At 39.4% G+C, this 22,572-nt stretch overlaps 1 protein-coding gene across 1 annotated transcript in view; it reads right to left on the bottom strand.

Moving 5' to 3' along the window:
- The window catches only part of TSPAN15 (tetraspanin 15), a 28,324-nt gene extending 20,326 nt beyond the window's left edge, over nt 1–7,998 (bottom strand). The window contains exon 1 of the mRNA XM_070752190.1: nt 7,807–7,998. Within this exon, the coding sequence (XP_070608291.1) occupies nt 7,807–7,905 (99 nt within the window). The 5' untranslated portion in view covers nt 7,906–7,998. The remainder of the gene's footprint in view (nt 1–7,806) is intronic.
- Nucleotides 7,999–22,572: the final 14,574 nt, after the last annotated feature.

Here is a 22,572-nt window from a genome sequence, read left to right as displayed (position 1 = left end):
ATGCGAAACTTAGACATGTAAGCCGTCCATATATCTTCGTCTGGGTTGAAGAAGGGCAATGCATGAGGCATTGCTGAAGCCATCTCTGGAACATGAAGGCTCGAACGCCTCGTCGCCACTGTTAAATCAGAAGCTGGAGGCTGAGGAAGGTTAACAGCTCTTTATTAGGCAACAGGAACAGTAGAAGTGACCAGCTCGCAGGTAGGAAGTGACTGCTGGCTAACGGCTAAAGCTGCTCCTTATATACCTTTGTTTAGGGTGGGAAAAACGGTGTGTCCACCTTTTTTAAACTTTCGCGCCAAGGTTTCCCTTGGCTGCGTCTAAGCCAATCAGCAGTCGCCTTTATTTAAAAGTACAAACATAACACTTTTTATATCGAAAAATGGACACAATATTTTAACATGTTCTTACCAAGGTGATACTAAGCATTCACATGATCTTGATTCTATCAATCTGTTAAATGCAACATAAATCTGGCCTTTTTGGTGGTTGCAACACATTGCTGGCTCATATTTAAGTAGTTGTCCACTAGGACTCCTAGATCCCTCTCCCAGTTACTGTTATTGAGCCAGGGACCACCTATTCTCTCCCTGCCTATTTGATTTTTCTTACCCAAGTATAAAACCTAACTTTTTCTCACCTTGAATTTCATTTTGTTAGATAGAGGCCCATGTTCTATTCTGTTGAGATTCTTCTGGATCTTGACCTGATCTTCTGAGGGGCTGGCTATTCCCACCAGCTTGATATCACTTGCAAATTTGATGAATCCCCCTTCTATCCCCTCATCTAAATTATTTATGAAGATGTTGAAGAATATTAGGGCTAGGACATACTTCCCTTCCTGTTGTAGATGTAGTTTCATTGAGGACATGTTGAGTGCAGTTTGTCAGCCAATTAGGAATCCATCAATACTGTCTAGTCCACATTTTTCTATCTTATTATGAAGATTAACATCAGACCAAAAAGCAAGAAATAAACAATATCCCAATCACGGATCTGCCAAAGAACATAACAGTAAAAAGGCCAACCAAAGAACTACCAAGATCATATCCACCAAACACTGACAGGGCAAGCCACTGAAATGTAACTTGTGAGCAAACCTCACTCCCCAACTTAGAACCCCTCATTTCAACCCTGAGCTACAAATATTCTCCTTTATTGGAACTGAGAATCATAGAATAATGAAAAAAGCAGGTTTCTATAAATGGCCAATGAACAAGAAGATAGCGAGGGAGGGAAAGCACAAAATCTTTACAATATATGTTTAAAGAGAGCTTCATTTTGAGAAGCAGAATGTATAATACAGCTGATTTACTATTGATATGTTGTTATTGTGTTTTTTATCATCTTCATTTATTGTATTGCTGCATTTATAATTTTAACGTGCTGTGTAGATTCTTATAAGCTGGGTGGCTGGATTATAAAGGTTGTGAAAATAGATAGATAGATAGATAGATAGATAGATAGATAGATAGATAGATAGATAGATAGATAGATAGATAGATAGATAAATGCATACATACATGCATACATAAATAACTTATGCAGAACAAAGAAATTTCCTTTAACAGCACAGAGAACAAAATTTAAAGGAAAATATTTCAAGAAAAGATACGTGGAAGAATTTATGTCCATGTCTCAGTTTCAAAGAGATTAAGACTCTAAAACAATTCAAGATATCAAGATATAATGCCAGGGTGTTATCAAGCATGTCTCCACATTAATTCAGAGTTAGAGTCAAATATGCTGCTTTCAGGATTTGTTAAAGGGTTTGTTAAATTTTGTTTTTGTTTTCAATAGTGAAAGGAATCTGATTCAAACTGGTATTCCAATGAGAAGAGAAGAAAGGCTTTTAACTTCCTTATTTGGAGAGGAAAGTGCAGCCATATATAAACTTCAATTAATTTTTCATGCTGCTCATACAGTTCTTCGTTGAATACAAAGTAGATATACTTTCATTAGGTAATCCATGAATGAAAATTACCAATGGAACTGAAGTGCTGTTTTCTAATTAATTTATTCTAGAATTTCCACAACCAACGTGCCATTTTAAAACTATTTCAGCTATTCTACTTATTATTATTTTTTAATAACAAAAGTAACGTATTTCTTGTATGCTTCTTGTATTCTACCCCATTAAGAATTGAGCAGCCTATAAGCTTAATAAACTATTATGATTGTTTAGGTATAACAATAAATAATCTCCCTGTAAATGAACTTTTATTATTTTTTTAAAAGTTCATAAATACTTATCATGATTTTGGGAAGGGGCATAAAGCAACTAAACATTTTATAGTACAGTATAATATCCTATTTATAGGACTTCAAGGCACTTCCTTTGCCAATTAATATACTGTACATTCACTAGTATCAAGAATAGTATTTGAAAAAGTATAGTGAAGTATATTTCTTAAAAATACATTTAAAACATGTTATGTTTCATATGGTCAGAGGTTTTTCTTTCAATTAAAGCACCTTTTAAAATTCAGTATTGATGTGAATATGAAATGAGTTCATATACAATAGTCTCAGCTTTATAATTCTGATATTTAAATCTTGAAATGAGAGTCGTATTCATAAACATATTTTTCCCATCACAAATTTGATTGGTTTCAGAAAGAGCATTTCCTTGGTTCATGTGAAATTTTAGTTTAACATTAGTTTACTACACAGGACATGGACACAACATCAGACCTGGCTTTAAAAAAATTAATAGGTTTGTTCTTTACAAACAAGTTTTAGGATCTTACTCTAAAGCAATGTTTCTTAAAGAGTTGTCAGAGAAGACCTAAGAATCTTCCAACAACGTCTAAGGGGTCGATGAAATAAATATTATTTGCCAGATATTGAAGATTTGGCAAAAACTTATAACAATGTAAGTCCACCTTATTTTTTATTTATTAAAAATACATTATTTCATGAAAAATATTGTAATTTTTCATCTCAGTAAATTTATATGAAAGTACCACTTTTAATTTTAATACAGTAAATATAAATAAACACAACTTATACAAATAAAAGCTCTTTTGCAGTCCTTCAAAATTTTACAGACAGGAAAGGGACCTGAGAGCAAAGCACTTAAGAAAAAATTGCTCTTAAAAAGAAAAGGGTTGTTAAATTGCAATTTACAACATAGAAAATTGTGAATTCTAATCCTTCATCTTCAGTGTTTCCCAACCTTGGCAACTTGAAGATATTTGGACTTCAACTCCCAGAATTCCCCAGCCAGCATTCGCTGGCTGGGGAATTCTGGGAGTTGAAGTCCAAATATCTTCAAGTTGCCAAGGTTGGGAAACACTGATCTAGGTCTATCACTCTCTCAGCTCTAAGAAGTACATGCAAGAATTGCTTCTGAAAATGTCAAAAAAAATTGCATGGATTAATATCTAATCCTCAGGAGTCAGTATTGACTGATCAACATAAGAAGCAGACGTAATTTAGTTTCATTAACTACTGTACTTCATAAATCACAACAATGATGTATATAGCCCAAAACACTCAATCTATTGTCAGCTATGTTTTAATAATATCTACACAATGAATACTATCTACACAGTTAATATATCTGTATTTGATGATAATGAATTAATCAAAGTGCACAATAATTTCATTACAATTGTGCAAAAGGCAAAAGGCATTATAGACAGCTATAATTTGCAACTATATTGGAAAGTATGGCATTACACAGAGGAAAAAGAATATGGAAGTAATGATATTTAAACTCTATTTCTTACCATACAAGAGCTTGGAGTTCCTACAATAACAAGTCTTATCAACAATAGATTTTATTCATGAATATTCATAATTATTTGTTTACTTGTTTATTTCAATGACATCAGCAACGTGCAAAGTGTTTTAGTAGCCCCCAAATCGTTTCCCCCAAAATTTATCTATATTCAGCTCAAGGAAAATAAAATAGGAGAGGAAAAAAAAGAGTATTAAATCCAAACAAAGTAATAATATATTTCATGAAGTAGTGTAAACATGAAAGGATCTGCATGAAAGGTTCCATTTTACGTTTGTTTCTCAGTTTGTATATCTCTGAAATTTGTGTGGCTGTCCAACTCGAAACATTGTGACTCTAGGCAAGAAAACAAAAAAATGATGATAATAATAAGCAACCAGATATCAAATTTTTGCTACATTCCCCCAAGGTGGGACTCCCAGTGAACCTGCCCCAATGCCTGGGAGACATCCATAGCTTTGCCCCTTTCTAAAGGCCAATGGGATCAGGGCAAACCAGGTATCAGAGAAGTGTAGGGAGATCATTTCAAAAACTAGGTGGAGAAAAGGAAAAGCTGACCTTCTGGGTCCTGCCAGATGACTTTGCTCCAGAGTAGTGACCCTAAACTTAGAAACATAGAAACATAGAAGACTGACGGCAGAAAAAGACCTCATGGTCCATCTAGTCTGCCCTTATACTATTTCCTGTATTTTATCTTACAATGGATATATGTTTATCCCAGGCAAGTTTAAATTCAGTTACTGTGGATTTACCAACCACGTCTGCTGGAAGTTTGTTCCAAGGATCTACTGCTCTTTCAGTGAAATAATATTTTCTCACATTGCTTTTGATCTTTCCCCCAACTAACTTCAGATTGTGTCCCCTTGTTCTTGTGTTCACTTTCCTATTAAAAACACTTCCCTCCTGAACCTTATTTAACCCTTTAACATATTTAAATGTTTCGATCATGTCCCCCCTTTTCCTTTTGTCCTCCAGACTATACAGATTGAGTTCATGAAGTCTTTCCTGATACGTTTTATGCTTAAGACCTTCCACCATTCTTGTAGCCCGTCTTTGGACCCGTTCAATTTTGTCAATATGTTTTTGTAGGTGAGGTCTTCAGCACTGAACACAGTACTCCAAATGTGGTCTCACCAGCGCTCTATATAAGGGGATCACAATCTCCCTCTTCCTGCTTGTTATACCTCTAGCTATGCAGCCAAGCATCCGACTTGCTTTTCCTACTGCCCGACCACACTGCTCACCCATTTTGAGACTGTCAGAAATCACTACCCCTAAATCCTTCTCTTCTGAAGTTTTTGCTAACACAGAACTGCCAATGCAATACTCAGATTGAGGATTCCTTTTCCCCAAGTGCATTATTTTACATTTGGAAACATTAAACTGCAGTTTCCATTGCTTTGACCATTTATCTAGTAGAGCTAAATCATTTGCCATTCAGGACAAGCAGGTGCTACTGAAGAGAGGTGGTCCCACAAACTACCCAGTCTTATTCCATGTAGTCTTATAAGATGAGAACCAGCATTTTGAATTGTACCCGGAAGCATACTAAGATCACTAACCACTGGTCCTACACAGATGGACAAAGATGCATCTACCCACTGCCTTCTGTATCAACTGAAGCTTCCAGCTGCTTTTCAAGGGAAGCTTCATGTAGAACACAATGAAGTTATCCAAATGATGGATTATTAATGAGTTACAGCAAGCAGAAACTCTCCATTCAGGAATGGAAGCAATGGGGAGCAATGGGAGCAATTATTGTATTATTGTTTTTGCAAAAGAGACTGGAAATTAATAAATTCTATTTTTTTAAAAAAAGGAATGGGAGCAACTGCCATTGAGCAAAGACCCTTATTGCCCTCTACTACGACCTGTCACTCAAGCAGGCTTTTGGCTACATTCCCCAAATGACATATTTTATTTGTGTGTGTGTGCGCGTGTGTGCGTGCACGCATGTGTGTGGTTTTTGTGGGGGTGTGGGCAGTGTTCCCTCTAATATTTTTGGGGGGTGGGCGGAAAAGTATAGCATCTGAGCGGCAGTCCCTTCGGGACTGGTCGGCACAGAAATAATAAATAAACAAACAAACAAATAAAAACCCCACCCTGTTTTGCCTCAGAGAATTTCAAAATAAAATACTGTACTGTGTGTCTATAACAGTGAGCTCATAATAGGGCAACTCTATCAATATCAAAATGCCACTTAAATAGTTGAGCTAGTTTCAAACTAGATTTTGATTTTCTTTCTCTCTTCCTTACTCCCATTCTTTTTCTTTCTCCTTTCCTTCCTCTCTTTTTTCTATCTGTTTCTCTCTCTTCCTCTCTCTCTCCTTCCCTCTCACTCTTTCCCTCTCGGCTTCTGGGCAGGTTTGGAAAACTCTGAGTTGATGATGATTTTTAAGTGAGCGATTGCTCACTGCTCAGCTTAGAGGGAACTATGGGTGTGGGTGTATATACATACTATATTTTTATTATTTATCATAATATAACTTACAGATTAATAATTTATTATTTTATTCTTTTAATGTTATTTTAAAATACCCTGATTGTGGGGGCAATATGCTGGCTCTGTTAAAAAGTGCTGTTGCTAACATGTTGTAAGCCGCCCTGAGTCTAAGGAGAAGGGCAGCATAAAAATCAATCAATCAATCAAATAAATGAATGAATGAATAAGTAAGTAAGTAAGTAAGTAAGTAAGTAAGTAAGTAAGTAAGTAAGTAAATGTATGCCTACATTTGATTTACTTAATTTTGTAAAACAATAATCCCTGTTTTTAAACTAGCCATCTGAAAAACATATACACCGCCTTAGATTTTATTATACAAAAATACAAAAGAATTTTAAAAGTATGCCTAATTTGATTTACTACTTATTTTTTTTAAAAAAAATAATCCCTCTTTTTTTTCTGAAAGACATACACCCTTAGATTTTATTATACAAAAATAAAAAATAAAGTATTTTAAAAGTATGCCTAATTTGATTTACTTAATTTTTTAGAAACAATAATCGATCTCTTTAAATTAGCCACCTAAAAGGTCTTTTTAAATAAACACTTTTTTTTTTTAAAAAAGAGTGTCCTTTATTTTATTTATTTATTTATTAGATTCATATGCCGCCCCTCTCCGAGGCGTGGGGTCGGCTCACAGCCCTAAATAGGATATTTATACTCCTCATTTCTCTCTCCCTGAGGGTAAAATCTAATTGACAATTTGTCTAGGGTGCCTGGTTCCTGTATTTGACCACAAAGAGAAATAAACTATATTATTTAAGTCAATTAAATCACAGCGCAGCAATATTTGGCGCTGCTTAGAAACATTTCTCCGAGAAATTCAACTTAGAATCCATATTTCCTTACGGCAACCAATCCATGCAAATACAATGGTGTGCGTGTGTAAAGATGAAACTAAAAGTGCTTTGAAACACAACGACGGGGAGTAAATATAATTTTTTTTTAAAAGCAGTGGAAGAAACCAAAAGGAATTCCCTTTGGAAAAACAACGGGGCTCCTGACAAGGGCCACCGTCCCGTTTAAAAAAAATCTCCTCATGAAGTGCCGAGCTGAGCGAATTGAACGGGTGCCTCCTTTATTTGCTGTGGGGACGTTGTTGCGCTATTTCAATCCCCGACCGTGCGCGGGCCCCGACGACGGGGATGACGAGCGGAGACCGAGCCGCGCTCGGTCTCGCCTCCCGCGCACGGCTCGCCAAAACTGCACGGGAACTCGGGCCCCTCGACCGACAGACCGCGGGCAAACAAACTCCCGCAGCCCTTCCAGCCCAGTTGCACCCGCGTTTCCCCTCAGGAAAGTCTCCGCCTCTCCGAAGGAACCACCTGTGGGGCGCCTCCCCTCACCCTCGGGGGTTTGAAGCGACGCCTTTTCCCGCGAGCATCCCGCGCGCGCACTTCGGGGGGCGAAGGGCAGGAGACTCCCCGCGCTCCCCCCCCCCCTCACACACACTTTCCGGCTCCGTCCGCTTTCCGCCTTTCCTCAGTCAGTCCGGGCTCCCCTGGCCTCCCAACGTCTGGGGCGCCTATCGGCAGCCGACGCTGCTTCCCTCACTCACCCAAAAGACGGTGGAGTAAGTGACGAGCGTGAACTTGAGGCAGAGGTAGGGGAAGCGCGTGCAGTAGCGGACCTGCTCCGAGTCTCCCTGGCCCGCCATCGCCCCCGCCCGCCCGCCACCTGCGCCTCTCGGTGCCAGCCAGCCCAGAGGCAGCGACGCTGGTGGCGGTGACGGCAGCTCCTTGGAAGGGGCTCGCCTGCGCCAGCCGGCCTGCGTGGCCGAAGGCGGCAGAGCAGCTCCCGGGAGGAGGAGGAGGAGGAGGGACGGGCGAGCCTGCTTGGAATGGGAAGGGTGGGGAAGGCTGGGCTGGGCGGCTGGCGGCGGCTGGAAACGGCGCCCTGAGCTGTCAAACTTCACAATCCCTGTTATGTCCGGATATTTCCGGGACCGCCTTCTGCCGCACGAATCCCAGCGACCAGTTAGGTCCCACAGAGTTGGCCTTCTCCGGGTCCCGTCGACTAAACAATGTCGTTTGGCGGGGCCCAGGGGAAGAGCCTTCTCTGTGGCGGCCCCGACCTTCTGGAACCAGCACCAGGAGATTAGGATTGACCCCACCCTCCTTGCCTTTCGCAAACTTCTTAAAACTCACCTCTGCCGTCAGGCATGGGGGAATTGAGACATTTCCCCCAGGCTTATATAGTTTTATGTATGGTATGCTTGCGTTGAATGGTTTTTAAATTAATGGGTTTTTTAATACTTTTTAAATATTAGATTTGTTTATTGTATACTGTTTTATTATTGTTGTGAGCCGCCCCGAGTCTGTGGAGAGGGGCGGCATACAAATCTAATTAATTAATAAATGAATGAATGAATAGAATACAATAGAATATTGGAATGAAGAATGGAATAAAATAGAATAGAATATTGGAATGAAGAATGGAATGGAATTTTATTGGTCAAGTGTGATTGGATACACAAGGAATTTGTCCCTGGTGCAAATGCTCTCGGTGTACATAAAATAATAGAATGGAATGGAATAGGAATATTGGAATGAATAGAATTGAATTGGCAAATTGAATTGAATTTGTCATTGGTGTGCATGCTCTCAGTGTACATAAAAGAAAAGATAAGTTCATCAAGAATCATACGCTACAACACTTAATGATTGTCCGGGTACAAATAAGCAATTCAATCATATTAGGAACCAGTCAATACAAATTGTAAATTACAAAGTTACAGTCATACAATCATTTGTGGGAGGAGATGGGTGATGGGACACAAACTGCTTCAACTCCTATCCTCAAAAGGGTAGGACAACAAAACAACTAGATGCAAGAACAGTTTTCCCCCAAATGCCATCACTGTGCTAAACAAATTCCCTCAACACTGTCAAACTATTTACTAATTCTACACTACTATTAATCTTCTAAGGATAAGAAGTTGTTCTGGTGTACCCGTTTGAGGATAGGAGTTGAAGCAGTTTGTGTCCAGGATGTGAGGGGGTCAGTAAATATTTTTAGGCCCTCTTTTTGACTCGTGCAGTATACAGGTTCTCAATGGAAGGCAGGTTGGTAGCAACTGTTATCCTGAGAGGGCTGTGTCTGTCTTGTTGGGTTGCAGAACCAAACCAGACAGTTATAGGTGCAGATGACAGACTCAATAATGCCTCTGTAGAAGCATTTCAGATTAAGGCCAGGATTGAAAGTCTGGGCTCGGTCTGGTTTAATCCCGAGTCAATCCTATTCCCAAAGCACCTTTTGGAATCCTTAGAATTTAGAATACCTTTGAATGTACAAGACTAATTGGCAGAGAGCCAGGGTGGCACAACAGGTAGAGTGCTGTACTGCAGGCCACTGAAGCTTAATAATAATAATAATAATAATAATAATAATAATAATAATAATAATAATAATAATAATGTGGTGGGAAAGCCCGAAAAAGTGGTCAAAAATGAGCAAGCAAAACTACTGTGGGACTTCCGACTTCATACTGACCGAATTCTGAAGCATAACACACCAGACATCCTGCTTGTGGAGAAAAAGAAAGTATGGATCATCGACATCACAACCCCAGGGGAGAGCAGAATTGAGGAGAAGCAGCTAGAGAAATTAGTGAAATACGAAGATCTAAAAATCGAGCTGCAACGACTCTGGCATAAGCCAGTGAAAGTGGTCCCAGTGGAACTTGGCACGCTGGGCGCAGTGCCAAAGGATCTCAGCGGACGTTTGAAAACCATCGGAATTGACAAAATCTCCATCTGTCAATTGCAAAAGGCCGCTTTACTGGGATCGGCAAACATAATTCTCCATTACATCACGCAGTCCTATGTGCTTGGGAAGCCCCCGACTGGTGATGAAATACGAAATCCAGCATAGTGATCTTGTTTGCTGTGTTGTATTGATGATGATAATAATAATAATAATAATAATAATAATAATAATAATAATAATAATAATAATAATAATAATAATTTATTAGATTTGTATGTCGCCCCTCTCCGAAGACTCGGCAATAGCGCGCACACATGCTCTTTCGGCACCTTCAGGTTTGCCATCACTGCTCTAGGGTTTCCTGCTTGGGCAGGGGTTGGACTAGGTGACCTACAAGGTTCCTTGCAACTCTTGTTAATCTGTATTAATCTGTACATTTCCCAACCCCTATGGCTGGGAAAGGTCCAGATCTTCACAACCTTGCAAAAGATCTACAGTGAAGGCTTTTCCAGGGGACAGGCGCCATAATAGAGAAGGTACACTTCAAAGGACTTGCCAGATAATATTCTTACAGATACCTCCATAAAGCCAGAGCTGTAAATGCTGTAACAATGATGCCCACACATGTCTGCTTAACATGTGGCAGAAGATTCCGCGCCTGTATTGGCCTTACCAGCCACCTCCGGACCCATAACCTGTTAGATGTCAAGGTCCTCTTTGAACATGATGAACAAACATTATCATCATCATCAGATATGTGGGGCCAAATCTGGACGAGCCAACTTTGAGAGAACAGGCAAATATCACTGGGGATGCATGGTTCTTCAACTGACAGGGTCCTATGTCATGTACAGCTTTAAAGGTGATAACCAGCACCTTGAATAACGTTCAGAAACCTACTAGGAGTCAGTGCAGTTTCTGTAGCAGTGTGTTACGCTGGAGTACATCCACAACTACCTACGTTGCTCTTTTTGGACCAGCTAAAGCTTTTGAATGCTCTTCAAGGACAGACTCATATAGAATGGATGTAGTAGTCCAGTCAAGAGATGACTAAGAAGTAGTCCAGTCAGGAGATGACTAAGAAGTAGACCCCGGAGATTAGAACTGCCCCCACCCTACTTGTCTTTTGTAAACTGCTCAAGACCCACCTATCCTGCCAGGCATGGGGGAGTTGAGACACCTTCCACCTCCCGCAAATAGACCTCATCTTCACTTGAACCCAGCCAAGACAAACCAGAAAGAACCACAAGTGGTGGAACTCAACCTCCCAAGGATCCTATTCACTTCCTCAGGATGAAGCAGATCAAACTCTGCCCAGGTAACTAGACAAGGCTGGATCCCAATCATCTTGAGAAGACCAGCACAGTTGAAGCTCCATCTCCAAGCAAATCTCAGCAACTTTATACATCAATGTGGCTAGCATAAGCCTCATAACGGTCTTGCAAGGGATTCCCTGATCCCGCCTTTCCCAGAAGGGATCAAGATATCTGAAAGAGAGCTACCAGGATGCTACATATGGATGGATGGATGGATAGATGGATGGATGGATGGATGGATGGATGGATGGATGGATGGATGGATGGAATCCTTAATACAAGCTTTTACTTCCACTTACCTGTGAATGTGTTTTAAGATCGCAGTATTGCTATGGAGATCATTTTTATTATATTTGACAATGATATGGAGCTGTTGGCTTGGGCCTGTTTCTTTTGAGAACTATGGCATGGAACATTTTAAGAGCAGATAAAATGAAAAATGTTTTCACAACGTTAAGGATTTATTGCATTGTAGCATTACATACACCAGCACTGTGAAATATATCTTTTTCTCATAATGAAATTTTCTACAGGGCAACTTCATTATTATTAATCTCATTATATCCACATGCTGAATTCAAGGGAGGGGGGAGTGAAATGTTATGATGTCATTTAGCTAGCATGATTGATATTAACCTAGCTAAAAGAGAGAAATGTATCACTTCAAGCCTTACACAAAAAAGCTATTTTCTTGTGGGAGAATAGCTCATTGATGTGGCCAACATGTGCAGAATTTGTTCTTGCCCTGTTGCCAACAAGTAAGCTAATGAATGAAGGGATTGAGAATAAATAACTAGCATTACAGGAGCTGTGAAATGGGTCAGTGTCTCATATTAACATATTTGAGTAGCTTTCAGGTTTTATACATGGTCCATCTCATTGATTCTTATGCTTAGCTTTTAACAAAACCCCTGTGTTTACTAACACGTTTCTTTTAATTTTATTCACAGGTCATCTCTGTGTCTTAAAACTTTAGTATTACTTGATAAATTGTGCTAAAGACGTATAAATAATTCCATTGTGCAAAAATACAAAAACTTATTTGAAATTCTTCTGGACTTCCTACATGTGACCTTTAAATGTATTTTCTTTCTTTTAGTGGCAGAACAAAATCTTTCTGCTAAATCCAAGGAAGACCTCCCGTTAATGCGTGAGTCTAGCAATAAAACTTAACAGCTGAGTTTTGAAACTTTCTATCGAAGTGTGTAATTGCCATTGGAAATACTCTACAGCTGTTTAAAATAATCAGTAAGAGTCCATTAAATCCAGGAAGTAAGATATAAATGCATTTTAGTTGGAATTTAATGAAGTAATTTCCCAGGTCAAGTACAGAATATCCAATTATGTTGGTCTTTTCCATTTTATCATACAGTTATGCAAGATTTGAATCTGTGAGAGAAATCTCAAAAGTTGCTAAAAATATTTTCAGTGGAAATTTTAAATATTAAAATTTAAGTAAGTACATAGCTGTATTTGGACCGGGAGTCACTGCTCACAGTCACTCATGCCCTCATCACCTCGAGGTTCGACTACTGTAACGCTCTGTACATGGGGCTACCTTTGAAGAGTGTTCGGAAACTTCAGATCGTGCAGAATGCAGCTGCGAGAGCGATCATGGGCTTTCCTAAATATGCCCATGTTACTCCAACATTCTGCAGTCTGCATTGGTTGCCGATCAGTTTCCGGTCACAATTCAAAGTGTTGGTCATCACCTATAAAGCCCTTCATGGCACCGGACCAGGATATCTACGAGACCGCCTTCTGCCGCACGAATCCCAGAGACCGGTTAGGTCCCACAGAGTTGGTCTCCTCCGGGTCCCGTCAACTAAACAATGTCGTTTGGCGGGACCCAGAGGAAAAGCCTTCTCTGTGGCGGCTCCGACCCTCTGGAATCAGCTCCCTCCAGAGATTAGAACTGCCCCCACCCTCCTTGCCTTTTGTAAACTCCTTAAAACCCACCTCTGTCGTCAAACATGGGGGAACTGAAACATCTTCCCCTGCCTATGTAGTTTTCTGTGTATGATATGACTGTATGTATGTTTTTCATATATTGGGGTTTCTTGTTTTTTAGACTTTTAAAATGTATTATTGTTATTTTAGAGTTTAACTATTAGATTTGTCATTATATATTGTTTTTATCATTGCTGTGAGCCGCCCCGAGTCTACGGAGAGGGGTGGCATACAAATCTAATAAATAATAATAATTCTCAAATTTGTTTATTGATTGGTTTCTTTGTTTATGGGTTGGATAGGTTTCCATGAATTGATTCTAAAACCACAGTTCTTTAAAATCTCGTTCAAATGAGGTGACTTCCGGTTGACATCGTGGCGCTATCAGATGCGAAATGTGGGGCTCCTTCTTTGGAGGACTCCATAAGGGGTGACAAAAAGTGGAGGGGTGCCCTGCAGGTCATGGAGAGTGGTGGCTATCCTGCCTGATCCAGGGCTAATTCCCTCTCATCCGATGGCAAGGAGGAGAGGCAGCCATTGTGACTGCTGTGAAGTTGGGGCAGCCAAAGAAACAAAGACTGTGCTGGAGTGGTGTGGATGAACAGTGACTGGGAAAGGGTAAAGTGAGTATATATATATTTAATCTGAAACCTACCCTAAAGAAAATAAACTCTGAAAAAGGGACTCTTTTTGTTTTTGTTTGTTTTAGTTGTATTAATCTGCTAGTCTATATATTTTTTTGATAAACTTTATTGATTTTTCATAAAAAGGACAAAACTGACAAACATACATTTAACACAAAGTTGGGGTTGCAACTTCCCCACTTATTCTAGAAGTCAAATTTCCATACAGAAAAAAGAATACGTTATTAATACTTTAAATCAACTTATTACTTTAAATGAAAAGGAGAAACTTGTTTAAACTTATATAATAAATCTTCATATATAAACTAAACCAAACACAAAATTTAAATCATATCCATACTTCTACAATTCTCATATTATTTTTACTTTTGCTGCTTCTTCTTATTTATCCATATATATACTTTATTCCAAATCTCATAAAATTCTGATTCCTCTTGGCCTTTTAACCGTCTTGTCATCATATCCATCTCTGCGCAATCTAATATTTTCTTAATAACTTCTTCTTCTTTGGGAATATTTTCCCCTTTCCAATTTTGCGCATATACTATCCTGGCCGCTGTCAAAATATGAATAACTAAATGTAAAATTTCTTTCTTATATTTCTGATTAGTTATATCCAGTAAGTAAAATTCTGGGTTTTTTCTATCTCCTGCATTACTATTTCTTTTATTATTCTTTCTATCATTTTCCAATAAAACTTTACTTTACTACAGGTCCACCATTGATGATAATATGAACCTATTTCTTTCTTACATTTCCTACATAATGGGGACATATTAGGGAACATAATCTGCTAGTCTAATGGGAGTGGTGATTCTCTGTTGAGAGCTTTCTTTACAACCATTAGGCAATGCAAACTTTGGTTATGCTTACAGAACATGGATGTTGAATTAACCAGTTTTTCTGGATTTGCATAGTACATTGACCCTAAAATAACTTGATAATCTTAGAGAATCCCAAACCACAAAAAGCTAACCAAGATTTAAACCAACCACACTTAATGTAATGATTATAATTAATATAATTATTAATTGACCTGGTTGAACTTTAATACAATATATAAGATTATAATAAATATCTCTATATAATTATAGAAAATAGTTGCTCTTAGAATATGAATAACTAACTACATGAATATGGAAGACTACGAAGACTAGTATGAATATGTAAAAGCGTGCATATTCAGACTTTTGAGTAGGGGTACTGTAGCAAAGAATTTGTGTTTAACATTAATTTAACATTATTGTGCACCTTGGTCATAAATCCTGTGGAACTGAAAAATATTTACTTCTTGTAGACATGCATAAAACTAACTGAATCTAATCCTAAATGGTAAGTAGACATTCCTTATTTATTACTATGTACATTTTGTGCTATTTTGTTTCATAAGGTCCACTTTCTGTGACCATCTTATTTATTTATTTATTCATTCATTCATTCATTCATTTATTAGTTTTGTATGCCGCCCCTCTCCGAAGACTTGGGGCAGCTCACAACAGTAATAAAAACAATATAGCAGTGGAACAAATCTAATATTAAAAAATATATAAAACCCTATCATTATTTTAAAAAACCAAGCAGCACATTCATGCCAAACATAAAACAAAGTACCGGTATTAAAAAAAGCCTCGGGGAAAGGTTTCTCAACTCCCCCATGCCTGGTGCTATACGTGAGTCTTGAGTAGTTTAAGAAAGACAGGGAGGGTGGGGGCAGTTCTAATCTCTGGGGGGAGTTGGTTCCAGAGGGCCGGGGCCACCACAGAGAAGGCTCTTCCCCTGGGGCCCACCAAACGACATTGTTTAGTCAACGGGACCCGGAGAAGGCCAACTCTGTGGGACCTTATCGGTCGCTGGGATTCGTGCAGTAGTAGGCGGTTCCGGAGGTAAGGTACCACTTACCAAAATGTGCTTGCCAGTTTTACATAATTTGTTCAGATTTTGCTGATTAGGACATCAAGAGAATCATGACTTGCCTCACAACTGCTGGTAACAATTCACTTCTTTCTGGTATTCCACTAAACATTTCTCAAATGTTGTTTGATGTTTCCAGAGAGATTTCTTTGTTAGCCTTTTGCAATAGGTTTATTAGTCTTTGTTAGTACTCTGCAAACGTTAAGTACTTTGTTTGCACTTTAAGACCATGTAAGACTCTTTATGTTTCTTCAGCTCTGTCCTTGGCTAGAATCTCGCTTTTATAAAGAGAGTAGTAACATTTCCTAGGTATCAATATTCTGACCAAAACAAGCTATATGCTTATGTACAGCGGTGTCCACGGGGAATGGGGAAAGCATGACAGAGAAGATCAGACAAAACTTGGGCATAATCTAATTTATTTGGCATAGACTCTGAAGCTAACAAAACTCAGAAATCCATTGCCTCTGAAAGTCTTGCTCATTTGTAAATTAAGGTAAAGGTCTTCTTCAAGTCAAACTCATTTCATTAACAACTCTACACAGTTTTCCTGGCTAGAGTATAGTAAATTCTCTCCCAAAATGTTTTATCAATGATGACTGCCACTTACTGAGATTGTAAATCTATACCAAATCAATCATTAAAATATAATCGCTATAGGAAGTTCCTCACACAAGTACTGTGTGATTCCTATGATCTTCATCATCTTAAGACATTTCATTCTATTTCCTTATTTGTTTTTGTTTCTTGCAAATCTTACAAATATACAGTGATACCTTGTCTTACAAACTTAATTGGTTCCGGGACGAGGTTCTTAAGATAAAAAGTTTGTAAGACGAAACAATGTTTCCCATAGGAATCAATGGAAAAGCGATTAATGAGTGCAAGCCCAAAATTCACCCCTTTTGCCAGCCGAAGCGCCCGTTTTTGCGCTGCTGGGATTCCCCTGAGGCTCCCCTCCATGGGAAACCCCACCTCTGGACCTCTGTGTTTTTGCAATGCTGCTATTTCACTGAGGCTCTCCTCTCTGGGAAACCCCACCTCCGGACTTCTGTTGCCAGCAAAGCTCCCATTTTTGCGCTGCTGGATTTCCCCTGCTGTGATTCCCCTGCACCATCACAAAAACACGGAAGTCGGGAGATGGGGTTTCCCATGGAGGGGAGCCTCAGGGGAATCCCAGCAGCGCAAAAACGGATGCTTCGCTGACAACAGAAGTCCGGAGGCGGGGCATCCCAGCAGCGGCGGTGGGTTTGTAAGGTGAAAATAATTTGTAAGAAGAGGCAAAAAAAATCTTAAACCCCGGGTTTGTATCTCGAGGCATTTGTAAGACGAGGTATCACTGTATTTGGTTTTCTTGTTATTTTAATTTGGGTTGCATTTATGGTCAAACCCAGTTACCGATATATTAGTTGCATGTTCCTATAGGAATATAATTATAGGGGTTCGCTACCCAGAATCCCTGAAGTTTCAAGGCCGCCTTCTGCATAAACCTGTATACAGTAAAATCTAATTTTAATGCTGGAGCATCAATTAAGACAAGCCAATCAGAAACTACCATGTTTCCCCCAAAACAAGCCCTCCCCCACAAAAATAAGCCCTCCCCAAAAATATTTCACCCCACACGCAGCCGGTCCCCGCCATTTCCTCTAGTTATGGTTAGGGACACAGAGCTGGAAATCAGGTAAGACAACAAGAGGAGCTTCATCTTGCTCCACACGCCTCAAAATAATAAGACCTCTTCCAAAATAAGGCCAAGCGCTTATTTTGGAGTATAAAAAATATAAGACATGGTCTTATTTTTAGGGGAACACGGTAGGACGTGTTTATGTGAAATGATACAAACTGTCTGGTTTGGTGCTGCAACCCAACAGGACCGACACAGACTTCAGAGGATAATCAGAATTGCAGAAAAAACAATTGCTGCCAATCTGCCTTCCATTGAGGACCTGTATACTGCACGAGTCAAAAAGAGGGTGGGTAAAATATTTACTGACCCCTCGCATCCTGGACACAAATTGTTTCAACTCCAACCCTCAAAACGTCGCTACAGAGTACTGCACACCAAGACAACTAGACACAAGAACAGTTTTTTCCCGAACGCCATCACTCTACTAAACAAATAATTCCCTCAAAACTGTCAGACTTTCTACTAAATCTGCACTTCTATTCTACTAGTTTTTCTCATCATTCCTATCACCCATTTCCTCCCATGTTGACTGTATGACTGTAACTTGTTGCGTATATCCTAAGATTTTTATTAATATTGCTTCTTCGTTGCTTATTTGACCCCTATGACAATCATTAAGTGTTGTATCACATGATTCTTGACAAATGTATATTTTATTTTATGTACGTTGAGAGCATATGCACCAAGACAAATTCCTTGTGTGTCCAATCACACTTTGCCAATAAAAATTCTATTCTACTCTATTCTATATGTCAGTGTATGGAATTAATGATGTTAAATGCAAATTATATACATTTCAATGTAAATTTGTTCCACTGCATGGAAAATCTATTGAAATGATGTCCAGTAAAAGGTTTATTCTAAAGAGGCAGAAGATACAAATCAAACTGTTTTTCTCCTGTTTGGAAAAGGACAATGCATCAGGGGAGGGCTTATTTTTAGGGAACCACAATATAGGAATATAATCAGGCGGGGGTTGCTACTTACCGCTGCAATCGGTGCACTTCCCGTGGAATTCTGCGTCCCTGGCGTGCATAGGGAGATTTTGCTTCTGCGTATGCACAGGAAGCAAAATCTCAGGAGAGGACGCACACATGTGCAAGATTTCAGCTATTTTTTTGCTTCTAAGCATGCGCGGAAGCAAAATCTTGCTCGGGTATGCACGCACACAACAGGGACAATGAGCTGCATTTTCCCTACCGGAGCTATGGTATGGCCCGTACAGGTAGCAACCCGCTACTGAATATAATGCTACCTATGAGTCACTTTTTAAGTAATTTTCACTGGTCTTTACTGATAGAGATCACTTGACCTTGAAACAGCTATGCACACACCACTGGAGTATGTAAAAGGTGCTCTCTTTCCAAGTAGGTCAGAGAGGAATCAGCAGACAAAATGCCAAAGACCCCCTTTTGATTGGGGAAGTTACTGGCCCTTTCGAAGGGCAGAGAAACTACCACGGTGGGATCTTTTGCTTTGCAAACAGCTGTTGCAACCTTTTTCACAGAAAGAGGTAAGCCAAGTTAATCCTCCATGTATATAAACATGAGTCAGGTTTCATTACAATTACATGTGGCCGTTTATTTTTTGTATACAGCAGGAAGATACAGGTGATCCTTGGCTTACAGCCACAATTTAATCCAAAATTTCTGTTGCTAAGTGAATTTTGTTAAGTGAATTTTGCCCCATTTTACTATCTATCTACCTATCTACCTATCTATCTACCTACCTACCTACCTACCTACATCTATCTATCTACCTACCTACCTACCTACCTACATCTATCTATATATCTATCTTATCTATCTACCTACCTACCTACCTACCTACCTACATCTATCTATCTACCTACCTACCTACCTACATCTATCTATCTATCTATCTATCTTATCTACCTACCTACCTACCTACCTACCTACATCTATCTATCTATCTATCTATCTACCTACCTACCTACATCTATCTATCTATCTATCTATCTATCTATCTATCTATCTATCTATCTATCTATCTATCTATCTAACCAGTAATGGGCAGCCAAAAATTTTACTGCCACACTGTGGGTGTGGCTTATTTTGTGGGTATGGCTTAATGGTCATGTGACTGGGTAGGAGGGGCTTGCTGGCTATATGGCCAGGTGGGAGTGGCTTGAATGACCATCATCGTTCAAGTGAACTGTTAAGTCCTCAACTTACAACCTCACCAGTGTCTCTCTCTCTGGGGTGACAATTTACTCCACGTTTCCCGTGCTCTCCTTCCTGGGTCGCCCCCTGCCTCAGGCTGGGTAGCTAGGCGAATGGGTGCCAATCAGCTGTTGAGAAAAGAAGGGGGAGGAAAGGGGACCCCCTGCAACTCTTGCCGGTGCTGGTCTCCCTGCCGCTTTCCGAGGAAGAGGAGGAGGATGGGAGGTGGGGATAAAATGTACACGACAGTTCATTGCCCACCAAGCAAAGTATAAATTAACCATCTGATATGACTGTTAAAAACAGGTGTGAGATAAAAAGTTTTTCAGCATGCAGCTTTTAGCTGCAAGGGATAAGATTGGACAGTCCTAACGGGAAAAGGGAGAGTGACTCATAACATTTCCAGAACTACATATACAAATTAGAGTCAAACTATGACAGCGCTGCCTACTTTTGTTAGAAAAGTGGAAGGAAAAGTGGTCCTGTAAAAATTGACCTTTAATTTTTCTCTTCTATCTCATAGAGATTAGAGATTGGGTAAAGTAATGTGTCATTTTAAAAGACAAGGTAGGGATAGGGGTTAAATTCAAAAGGATCTGACAGGTTTTGGAGAACTGGTAGCAGAAATTTTGAGTAGTTCAGAGTATCTGCAAATACCACTTCTGGCTGGTCCCAGAGTGGGGAGGAAATGGAGATTTTGCGATATCCTTCGCCTGCCATACCACCAAGCTATGTCCACAGAACCAATAGGGGAAAATTTTGAATTTCACCCCTGAGTGGGGAACAATTATAGAGGATCTTGCATTGGGATTTATATCTGCACAATCCAAGATCGTTGCATAGAAATGTAGCATCCACTCTTCTCCTAGAAGAATGAAATACTTTGAGAAATATTGAAAAGTGTATTTCCCTGGATAATAAAAGAATAAATATGTTTTAAAGATGGTAAGCAGCTCCCTGCCATCAGCAGATATTGATGCCCATTAAGAAAGACTGGGCCAGCCTGTCTACAATATAAAAGACTCCAGGGTGATGGGATTAAGACCTCACCCTCCAGGACATAAAAGGATTAGTCCATATAGCAGCAGGGGGCACCACATGGCATTAACAAACCCCTTCATTGCATCAGCCCAAACTTCAGCCAATCTTAACTCAGACAAACATGACCCCTACAGGGCCTCATGGGAATCTGACAACAGCCAATAGAATACATGTTCTTGCACAGGAACAGGAAGTACAAAGCCCAAGAGAAGGTATAAAAGCCACCCACTCTCAACTCCATGTGATCAACGGCCCAGAACTATGTGCTTGGAAGTTCACCATTTAACCATCTTTTTAATCAGGCTCCATGTTTCCAGTCTTTCTCCCAGCTTACAATTGAACCAGGTTGATGCTTCTTCCTGCAGTTGGTAGCAATTTTATTTATTTGTTTTGTCAAGTACATATTGGAGCTATGTAAAGATATAATAATATTCATATACCCGATACTAGTAAAAAAATAAACATTACAACAGCAGACAGAAGGCAACGCTGGTGCACTTATGCATGCCCCTTACTGACCTCTTAGGAATCATAGATAGTCTAAGGGTAAAGTTTTGGGGGTTAGGAGATGATACTACAGAGTCTGGTAGTGAGTTCCATGCATCAACGACTCGGTTACTAAAGTCGTATTTACTGCAATCGAGTTTGGAGTGGTTTACATTATGTTTGTATCTGTTGTGTGCTCGTGTGTTTTTGTAGTTGAAGCTGAAGTAGTCGCTGACAGGAAGGACATTGTAGCATATGATTTTATGTTTAGATTGTGTTTAAGGCTACGTACTGTAGTTCTAAGCTTTCTAAACCTTGGATTGTAAACCTAGTTTCCTAGGGTATTCAATTGCGAGTGGAGAAATGAAGGGCCCTTCTGGTAAAGTATCTCTGGACATTCCAGAGTGTTTAGGTCCGAAATGCATTGTGGGTTCCAGATAGATGAGCTGTATTCAAAGATTGGTCTGGTGAAAGTTTTGTATGCTCTGGTTAGACGTGTGAGATTGCCGGAGCAGAAGCTACGTAGGATTAAGTTAACATCTCTTGAAGCCTTTTTGGTGATGTTGTTGCAGTGGGCTTTGGCACTTAGGTCATTTGATATAAGTATTCCAAGGTACAACTAGGGATACGGGTAAAAGAGATGGACTGTTCTGTCTTGTTCTGAGTTGAAATAATCAAGGAACCATATTGGCAAATGAAGCATGAAAGCCTGTCGGATTTATATGAAGCTAGGTTGACGTTTTCTACTAATTAATATAGAAACAATGACTTTGTCTCCCTGTAACCTTCTCAGTGTAGTTGCTTAATGGAAAAATCCATTCCTTCTGATTCTTCCCTGTTTCTTTTAGGAATATGGCAATCATTTACCTTTTCAATCAAAAACTTTCCATAGCAAACACAAAACGGATCATAAGAATGATCCGACTAGTGGATTGTGCACTAGTTTTTCCACAATTCATTGCTGATCGTGGACTGGCTAAATGTGCTGTGAGCTAGCCACACAATCACAGCCAAAGACAGCAGCTCACATAAGTCCCACACACTGACTGAAGTGACAAATGTGCAGTATTTTGACAGATCTAACCCAAGCAAAGAGGAGGAACAAGATTGCCAAATGATTGATAGCTCTGCCTTACATCTGTCAGAATGATCAGATTAAAAGCCCATTGCCTTTTTAAAGGTCTAGTGTATCATGATTGTACTTTTTTAAAAAATATTTTTTTATTGATTTTATAATATAAAACACACACACAACATATGACAAGTGCTCAGTGATTTGTGCCCACCACCAGATAACATTCATACCCCTCCACCAAAATGGGGGCATATTTGGTATATACCATTTTAACTCAAGAGCAATACTGTATATCTATTTATATATTATAAAGTGATTCCAAT

The sequence above is a fragment of the Erythrolamprus reginae genome, chromosome 5 (genome assembly GCF_031021105.1).
Source record: "Erythrolamprus reginae isolate rEryReg1 chromosome 5, rEryReg1.hap1, whole genome shotgun sequence".
In the NCBI taxonomy this organism is placed as follows: domain Eukaryota; kingdom Metazoa; phylum Chordata; class Lepidosauria; order Squamata; family Dipsadidae; genus Erythrolamprus; species Erythrolamprus reginae.
The sequence above is the reverse complement of the archived record's forward strand: the minus strand, read 5'-3'. Positions and strand labels throughout refer to the sequence as shown.